Source organism: Sinocyclocheilus rhinocerous, unplaced genomic scaffold (assembly GCF_001515625.1).
Source record: "Sinocyclocheilus rhinocerous isolate Xijiao unplaced genomic scaffold, SAMN03320098_v1.1 scaffold762, whole genome shotgun sequence".
NCBI lineage: Eukaryota > Metazoa > Chordata > Actinopteri > Cypriniformes > Cyprinidae > Sinocyclocheilus > Sinocyclocheilus rhinocerous.
In genome coordinates this window covers 50,049-60,224 of record NW_015624547.1, presented here as the reverse complement: position 1 = coordinate 60,224, position 10,176 = coordinate 50,049, and the positions used below count along the sequence as shown (strand labels likewise).

The window sequence follows — 10,176 nt, the reverse complement described above, 5'->3', positions numbered from 1 at the left end:
TCACACACACACACACACTCTCTCTCTCTCTCTCTCACACACACACACTCTCTCTCTCTCTCTCACACACACACACACACAGTCTCTGTAAGTCAGCGTTCTGTAGATGCACACACACACACTCTCTCTCTCTCTCACACACACACACACAGTCTCTGTAAGTCAGCGTTCTGTAGATGCACACACACACCCTCTCTCTCTCTCTCACACACACACACACACTCTCTCTCTCTCTCTCACACACACACACACACTCTCTCTCTCTCTCTCACACACACACACACAGTCTCTGTGACACCGCGCTCTGTAGACGCACACACACACTCTCTCTCTCTCTCTCACACACACACACACAGTCTCTGTAAGTCAGCGTTCTGTAGATGCACACACTCTACAGCAGTGAGATGTGAGATGCTGCTGGTGTTTCTCAGACCTGCTCCTGTTTATGACTGTGAAGCTGCTTTGAAACCATCTGTACTGTAGAAAGCGCTGTAGATATAAAGTTGACATGAGGAGTCTCGAGGACTGCAGGATCAGGGCTCAAACTCTGATCTACAGCGTCAGCGATGAGGATGATGAAGATCCTTCAGCGGTGTGAAGCTCTGCTCCAGTCCATCATAAACTATTAAACATTCATGAGCCGCTCTCAAACACACGACTCCCGACAGGAATAAACTACAGACAGAGGCTTTCTCTACACAAATCATCATCAGAGTAGAAAACTATTAAAGAATCTCAATCCCATCATGCATCTGTCCATGTACATCTGCAGCGGAACATTCTTCAGAATTATTCATGTCTTGAAGTTATTTTATGGTATTTATTTCATTGTATAATTTTTTTAATCTATTTATTTATTAAAACTTACTGTGGCTCAGTCCATCTCAAGCTGTCATTGTACACCTCGATCAATCCGACTGAGCTCAATCTGAATGAAATTTTGATCGGTTTGGAGAAACCTGAAATAATACGATCAACAGGAGCAATCTAAACGCTTGAATCTGACTGTCTGCTTCATTGCCTTCAAAAAAAAGCTCAGAATCAGTTCTGAATTATTAAAGAGACATGTGATGCATCTGAGAATAATTTATTTCTATCACCCTAAATTAATAATATATAATAGATCAAATTCATTGTACACACTATATACTACAGGTAAGCCAGAATATGAAGGCAATGCACTAATGAGAGTAAGTGGAGGATTCAGTCAGCTGCTGCTGTCAATCATAGATGGACAAACATCACAAAGATCACAACTTCTCATCATCACTGTAATATCACACACTGTATGCACAGCTGATAATCACTCCATGCATTCATGATAATCTCATCTTCTATTCTTTCTGATGTTTCTGGCACTGTTTGTGCGTTACATAAAAAATTGAAACAAACAAAGACAAACAACCGCATAACGGGAAATATCACGACATTACATGAGAGTCACATCAGCTGAATTATTATTGATCATCTGTGTTTGATTAGTTTAGTTTAGCTAGCCAATCTGTCACTGGATGCATTTCGGACAAAAGCCCAGCAAAGCAAACCCAGCACACAAACTCCAGCGATGTCAACAACAAGCTGCAGTGAGAAACACAGAAAACACTTACTGTGATGCTCTTGGACGATGAGGACTGGCATTTCACCTGATGAGAGACGCTGGCCGTTTGATTCATCGAGGAAAAGATCCGAAGTGATCGATCAGTTCAGCGAGTGATTGTCTTCTGATGATGATCGGCGACTGCACTGAGCGATGCGCGCGCTCTCTCTCTCTCTCTCTCTCTCTCTCTAAAGCATTGTCCATTACATGAATAAGGAATAAACAATTATATAATACATAAACAAGAATAGATATGTAAAATAATTAAGTAAATATGTACATGTATACTTTCTTTTTCTTTTTTTTCCCTTTTCCACAAAAAAGAAAAATATTAAAGACATTGTTTAAAAAAAAAAAAAACACTTTGCACAACAGTACATGTAAGAAATGCTCTAGCTTCAGTTTTGTCCACTGGCTGACAGTCTTAGTTTGTGACAGGCTGATACATATCTTGCTGCTGTTGTGATCATTTTGGAATCTTCCCCTAAAATGTGACTTAATTTTTCTGCATTTGGTAATGCCATAAAATGTGGTTTAATTAGTAGGAATTTGGGGAACTCTGCAGCTCTAATGTTGTGATAGTAATCACAGTGCAGTAAGAAATGTTCCTCTGTTTCCAGCTCTTTCTGTGAGCACAGTGAACACAGTCTCTGTTCTCGCGGCTGCCATCTCTGTCTGTGTCGTCCTCTCTCTATAGCCAGACAGTGATCACTCAGTCTGTATTTTGTCAGTGTCTTTCTTAATTTGTGATCTTTTACACAGCTCAGGTATTCTGCTGGTTTGTAGTCTCTTTTTAGGTCTAAATACAGCTCCATCTTCTTTTGTATTTTAGTGGCATCTTTCCAGTAAGCAATGTAATTGAGTTTTTGTAGCTGTGTGATGTGGTTGGGCTGGATTGTGCTGTGCTGGTTTGGGTTTAGTTTGAGCACCAGCTGTAGAAGGGCACTCTTCTGCAGATTCTGCTCCTGCCACTGCAGGGCTTCAGTCTGGTAATGGCTCGCATCACTGCAGGGCTTCAGTCTGGTGAGAGCTCGGATCACTGCAGGGCTTAAGCCTGGTACGAGCTCGGATCACTGCAGGGCTTAAGCCTGGTACGAGCTCGGATCACTGCAGGGCTTAAGCCTGGTACGAGCTCGGATCACTGCAGGGCTTAAGCCTGGTACGAGCTCGGATCACTGCAGGGCTTAAGCCTGGTACGAGCTCGGATCACTGCAGGGCTTAAGCCTGGTACGAGCTCGGATCACTGCAGGGCTTAAGCCTGGTACGAGCTCGGATCACTGCAGGGCTTAAGCCTGGTACGAGCTCGGATCACTGCAGGGCTTAAGCCTGGTACGAGCTCGGATCACTGCAGGGCTTAAGCCTGGTACGAGCTCGGATCACTGCAGGGCTTAAGCCTGGTACGAGCTCGGATCACTGCAGGGCTTAAGCCTGGTACGAGCTCGGATCACTGCAGGGCTTAAGCCTGGTACGAGCTCGGATCACTGCAGGGCTTAAGCCTGGTACGAGCTCGGATCACTGCAGGGCTTAAGCCTGGTACGAGCTCGGATCACTGCAGGGCTTAAGCCTGGTACGAGCTCGGATCACTGCAGGGCTTAAGCCTGGTACGAGCTCGGATCACTGCAGGGCTTAAGCCTGGTACGAGCTCGGATCACTGCAGGGCTTAAGCCTGGTACGAGCTCGGATCACTGCAGGGCTTAAGCCTGGTACGAGCTCGGATCACTGCAGGGCTTAAGCCTGGTACGAGCTCGGATCACTGCAGGGCTTAAGCCTGGTACGAGCTCGGATCACTGCAGGGCTTAAGCCTGGTACGAGCTCGGATCACTGCAGGGCTTAAGCCTGGTACGAGCTCGGATCACTGCAGGGCTTAAGCCTGGTACGAGCTCGGATCACTGCAGGGCTTAAGCCTGGTACGAGCTCGGATCACTGCAGGGCTTAAGCCTGGTACGAGCTCGGATCACTGCAGGGCTTAAGCCTGGTACGAGCTCGGATCACTGCAGGGCTTAAGCCTGGTACGAGCTCGGATCACTGCAGGGCTTAAGCCTGGTACGAGCTCGGATCACTGCAGGGCTTAAGCCTGGTACGAGCTCGGATCACTGCAGGGCTTAAGCCTGGTACGAGCTCGGATCACTGCAGGGCTTAAGCCTGGTACGAGCTCGGATCACTGCAGGGCTTAAGCCTGGTACGAGCTCGGATCACTGCAGGGCTTAAGCCTGGTACGAGCTCGGATCACTGCAGGGCTTAAGCCTGGTACGAGCTCGGATCACTGCAGGGCTTAAGCCTGGTACGAGCTCGGATCACTGCAGGGCTTAAGCCTGGTACGAGCTCGGATCACTGCAGGGCTTAAGCCTGGTACGAGCTCGGATCACTGCAGGGCTTAAGCCTGGTACGAGCTCGGATCACTGCAGGGCTTAAGCCTGGTACGAGCTCGGATCACTGCAGGGCTTAAGCCTGGTACGAGCTCGGATCACTGCAGGGCTTAAGCCTGGTACGAGCTCGGATCACTGCAGGGCTTAAGCCTGGTACGAGCTCGGATCACTGCAGGGCTTAAGCCTGGTACGAGCTCGGATCACTGCAGGGCTTAAGCCTGGTACGAGCTCGGATCACTGCAGGGCTTAAGCCTGGTACGAGCTCGGATCACTGCAGGGCTTAAGCCTGGTACGAGCTCGGATCACTGCAGGGCTTAAGCCTGGTACGAGCTCGGATCACTGCAGGGCTTAAGCCTGGTACGAGCTCGGATCACTGCAGGGCTTAAGCCTGGTACGAGCTCGGATCACTGCAGGGCTTAAGCCTGGTACGAGCTCGGATCACTGCAGGGCTTAAGCCTGGTACGAGCTCGGATCACTGCAGGGCTTAAGCCTGGTACGAGCTCGGATCACTGCAGGGCTTAAGCCTGGTACGAGCTCGGATCACTGCAGGGCTTAAGCCTGGTACGAGCTCGGATCACTGCAGGGCTTAAGCCTGGTACGAGCTCGGATCACTGCAGGGCTTAAGCCTGGTACGAGCTCGGATCACTGCAGGGCTTAAGCCTGGTACGAGCTCGGATCACTGCAGGGCTTAAGCCTGGTACGAGCTCGGATCACTGCAGGGCTTAAGCCTGGTACGAGCTCGGATCACTGCAGGGCTTAAGCCTGGTACGAGCTCGGATCACTGCAGGGCTTAAGCCTGGTACGAGCTCGGATCACTGCAGGGCTTAAGCCTGGTACGAGCTCGGATCACTGCAGGGCTTAAGCCTGGTACGAGCTCGGATCACTGCAGGGCTTAAGCCTGGTACGAGCTCGGATCACTGCAGGGCTTAAGCCTGGTACGAGCTCGGATCACTGCAGGGCTTAAGCCTGGTACGAGCTCGGATCACTGCAGGGCTTAAGCCTGGTACGAGCTCGGATCACTGCAGGGCTTAAGCCTGGTACGAGCTCGGATCACTGCAGGGCTTAAGCCTGGTACGAGCTCGGATCACTGCAGGGCTTAAGCCTGGTACGAGCTCGGATCACTGCAGGGCTTAAGCCTGGTACGAGCTCGGATCACTGCAGGGCTTAAGCCTGGTACGAGCTCGGATCACTGCAGGGCTTAAGCCTGGTACGAGCTCGGATCACTGCAGGGCTTAAGCCTGGTACGAGCTCGGATCACTGCAGGGCTTAAGCCTGGTACGAGCTCGGATCACTGCAGGGCTTAAGCCTGGTACGAGCTCGGATCACTGCAGGGCTTAAGCCTGGTACGAGCTCGGATCACTGCAGGGCTTAAGCCTGGTACGAGCTCGGATCACTGCAGGGCTTAAGCCTGGTACGAGCTCGGATCACTGCAGGGCTTAAGCCTGGTACGAGCTCGGATCACTGCAGGGCTTAAGCCTGGTACGAGCTCGGATCACTGCAGGGCTTAAGCCTGGTACGAGCTCGGATCACTGCAGGGCTTAAGCCTGGTACGAGCTCGGATCACTGCAGGGCTTAAGCCTGGTACGAGCTCGGATCACTGCAGGGCTTCAGTCTGGTAAGGGCTCGGATCACTGCAGTGCTTCAGTCTGGTAAGGGCTCGGATCACTGTATTTCAGGTGCTGCTGGAATTTCACAGCTGTCTTTTGAATATGAATTAATAATGGGTATTGTCCTAATTCAGCTCAGCACGAGTTGTTTGGGGTTGCTCTGTTAACTTTTAAGATGCTTTTACAAATTTGGGTATGCATAATTTCAATTTCTTCTTTTTCCCATTTGGAGAAATCTTGGGTTTTTAGAGGTCCCCATTTCTCACTGCCATAAAGAGCAATTGGTTCCATTATTGCTTTTAGGATTTTTAGCCAGGTTTGAATTAGAATTTCATATTGAATTGTATTTTTGATCATGTAGAAGACTCTCAGTGCCTTTGCTTTCAGTTCATTCACAGCCAGATTGAAGTTTCCTGTTGAGCTGATTTTTAGTCCCAGATAGGTGTATTCATGGGTGTGTTGTCTCTCTCTCTCTCTCGAGTTACTCATGTTTGAGTGCAGGTCTGCTGTTACGCCGTTCATCTGTAATCAAACGCATCGGAGTATCTGCAGGCGCTTGAACATCTGCAGGTGTCTCGGAGCTTCACACCTGTTTTCACCAACAGGACTGGTTTCGATTTGACAAATTCATACCGATCCGGTTTAAGCAGTAAGAATAAGATGACGCTCTCTGTGTGAACTTAATATTGTTTTATCTGGAGTTTAGGAATATTGGAAGTGAGACGCCGACATTACGACATCCAGTCACGTAGCAGCTGAATCATTCTGACTTCTCGCGAGAGTCTGATTCAGCGCGATTCTCTTCTACTTATTCTTTAAATGCATATTTATGGACTTTTTATGCCTTTTAATGAGCAAGGACAGTGGAGAGCTGATAGGAAAGCAGTAGGATTCGAACTCGGGCCTCCGCTGCGCTGTATGCAGGCTAACCACGAGAGTTAAACACGTTTACACAAGAAAGCTTGAGGTGACTACTAGAGAAATATTTCTGATCATATCAAAATAGATGATCTGTACGTCCATCAGTACATTTATACGCGTTTTATTTTAAAAGCTTAAAATATGTCAAATGGAAAACGTTTTTCTTTTTTAATGAAAAGCTTCGTATCATTTAGTTTCTATTAAACAAAGTCCAAAAAATATTATTTCAAACGGTGAATGTTTGCCATTTCCACATTATTCTGACAAAAAAAGTATTTTTTCATCAGACTTTGTGCCCTTCAGCTGGATTGTCAATTAAAGCAACTAAACAAATTGAGAAGTTAGCACTTGGAATATGAGAAGATGGTTTGTTAATCAGGCCTTCCTTTTTAGCAGCTTGACTAGAAATAAAGACTAATTTGCTCCCAGTGTGCTTTATTGAACTTTAAAACAAAGATGATATGCAGTATCTTGAGAAATAACTGACTCCATGTGAAGTTTCTGTCATTTCCACTCCTGATGGAGAAATATAGCAGCCCAAACACACCTGACGATCATCACGCTCATTAAACAGACACAAACACGTTCATTAGAAACCATGAGCTTTTATTGGAATGTTTCACCATTACACTTATAAATCCCACCCGTGTGTCTGCCTTTATCAAAACGAGCTTCTGCTAATACTGATTCCGCTCAAGCACGTTCATATGACTGTCTGCGATCATGAATAAATGACATCTGAAGGTAAAAGCAGTCGAGTATCTAAAACGCCATGAAGAAAAAGACAGACAGAAAATCCAGTATATGGGATATTTTTGAACAGTTTTCTTTTAGTAACAAATTTGAGAGATGGAAAGGAAATATCAAAGTAGAGCAGGAAATGCTTTGCTTTAATGTGGTAGAGGTTCGGGTCATAAAACATTAAAATAAAGAACAGGATGGAGTTCAACATGTGATTCTTTACACCTCAATGACAATAATGACACCGGTCCAGTTTCATCATAAACCTCATGATCAGAGTTCAGTTACACGCGTCACACACTCACACGACACAGACTGAAGCGCTTTCGGTTGCTTACACTGGGATAAAATCAACAAAAACTCAAGAAAACCGTCGTGTGTCCAGCAGTCGTGGTGAACCGGTGCATCGGACACACGTCTCTGAGGGGACCAACAATAGAAAAAGCATTTCTCATTTCTGCATCTGCTCCGTACCATCCCATACGCGCTTGTGTGTGTGTGTGTGTGTGTTTAGGACATGACACCGAACACAGGGTTGTGGCGGCAGATGCTCGGCCCGATCTCCTCGTAGTCCTTCTTGGTGTGACACACTTGGTAAAACTCCGGCTGCAGACAAACACACAAACACAGCGTCACACACATGTTTCTGACGTCCTGCAGCGTGAAGGTAATGACAGTCATTAGTAAACAGTGTAATCAAGTTCTCAGTGCACAGATTCATTCACAGAACAGTTTATTGGTTATAATTCATGGCAGCAAACGCTTCGGCTCACAAAGGCCAGCAGACGGCGGATCTGAACCAGTTTCTCTCTGACGCGTTCAATTAAACAGGCTTTTATTCAGATAAACGTCTCTTTATGCGTGAACGAGCAACAGCGAACACTCCTTCTGCGATGTTTTCACAGTACAATAAACCGTAATCTCCAGAGATTCATTAAAAATGTGATTCCTCGTCAGGCGAGTCGTTTAAAGCAGCGGTTCTCAAGCAGACGTCTGGGGTCAAAGGTCACTAGAGGACTTCAAATGATTTAGATGTCTGAATTGAAAAGTCACGGAAAGTAATCGAATCTTATAACAATATCGACATGTTATAACTATGGCTGCCCTCTAATAGTCGACCAAAATTTTATTAGTCACAGAAATTATTTTTTTTAAATCCACAGGCGAAGTCACGCAGTGTTCAAGCGTCTGTGTGATATGGAGGCGCCGCTGCGCTCACTTACTCTTAAAATACTCATTTTCGCTCATACAGATAAGAGTAGTAATATTTCGAATCTGTAAAGACAATATGTTTTATTTGTGTGCACTCACAATAACAACAAAACATTGCGCTTTTGTAAAATAATGAAAGCAACAGGATGCGCTTTCTGCCGTCTCGGTCTCTGTGAACTTGAGCGCGAAACTCCGAAACTCTGTAAACTTGCCTCACAGACATGAAAAATATTTTTTCTACATATATTAATAAATGATCTACCTTTCCAATGAACCGATTCAAATGGAGAACAAATATTCTCAGATTATGTAATGCGTATGAAACATGCATACAGGCGACACTACTGCGGAGATGACGAGTCAGTGTCGCCGACTTCATCTCTTAAACCCAAAACAAAGAAAGCACTAGTTTAGCAATACATTATTCAGATGTTAATGCAGCCTCCTTGCTGTTTTTCCCGACACATTGATAATCATTAGCTTCTGCGGTGCGCTTTGGCAAGCTTTATGAGTGTTTGAGCGCTTACAGGCTATGTTGGCAATTAAAGTCTCATTATTATGATTTAGCCTAAATGGATTATTAATAAACGTGTCTCTCTCTATGTTTGTGTGTGTGTGTGTGTGTGTTAGGGTTGTGCCATATATATCATCTGCGATAATATCGCAATTGTTGTTTTAACGATATGTGATTTGACATCCGAGTGTTCTGCAAAAACCATTCAAAACACCGATACAGAGAGCACGCATCACATGAAGTCTAGACTCGTGCGAGTGTGCATTTAGAGTGCGCTCCTTCACTGCATGATTCAGTCTATTACAATACATTTAGAATGGTCACAAATTCAAGACATGATGGCAAAAAATGTTAAGAGACTTATGTTTTAGACAATATATTTCCTGTTTTTGTTCTATTTCGCCAACAAAAATAATTCCAAAAACAGGCACAGCACTGTTTTGTGTCTCTGAGCAACATAATGACGTTTCGTTCCTGAATGAATCAACCGTTTAAATGATTCGGTTCAATCGCAGCGACTCACTTATTAACAGTGACCTACTGGCGGTTTTAATTTCACATTTAAAGTTTCTTTTTGTTATTTAAATCATTTCAAATAATCAGTATTCAATGTTTTATGTTTAACATATAACATTATTTATGCATTTGTAATTGCAGGTTAAATGCATTCATGTCTTGCATTAAACACTGTAAACACATCTAAATGCCACTTCAGATGCAGCTTGTGTTTCCTCTGCATTGCAAATTAATTTGAATGAATTTTTTTTCCAGATGAATTTTGTTGATACTGATTTCATTTGTTTGGTAACAGCCCAAATGTCTTATTATTCTAATTCACTGATTAAATGTAAGAATTTGACTCAAAAGATAATGCACACTTTTAGAAAAAATGGCTTTATAAAGGTAAAAATGCCCATAAAAGGTAAAAATGTAAACTTATTGAAAAACATAATTGTGAACGGACCACCACACAGAATATGAAAAATATCAAAAACATTAGGAGTCAGTTTAAGATACCAGTACAATAAAACATTCAGCAAAATACTGTCTAATTATCGTTATCAATACAATCCTAGAAAATAGAGATATTATTTTGTCAATATCACACACTCCTAGTGTGTGTATGTATGTGTGTATATGTGTGAGTGTGTTAGTGTGTCTCTCTATGAGTGTGAGTGTGTGTTTGAGTCTCTATATTTGAGTGTGTGTGTTTGAGTC

The 10,176-nt window shown here is 44.9% G+C and overlaps 1 protein-coding gene across 1 annotated transcript in view; it reads right to left on the bottom strand.

The window, feature by feature from the left end:
* Positions 1–7,080: 7,080 nt before the first annotated feature.
* LOC107742238 (actin-related protein 3-like) overlaps positions 7,081–10,176 on the bottom strand; it is a 10,751-nt gene continuing 7,655 nt past the window's right edge. Inside the window, 1 exon segment of the mRNA XM_016555133.1 lies at positions 7,081–7,838. Within this exon segment, the coding sequence (XP_016410619.1) occupies positions 7,743–7,838 (96 nt within the window). The 3' untranslated portion in view covers positions 7,081–7,742.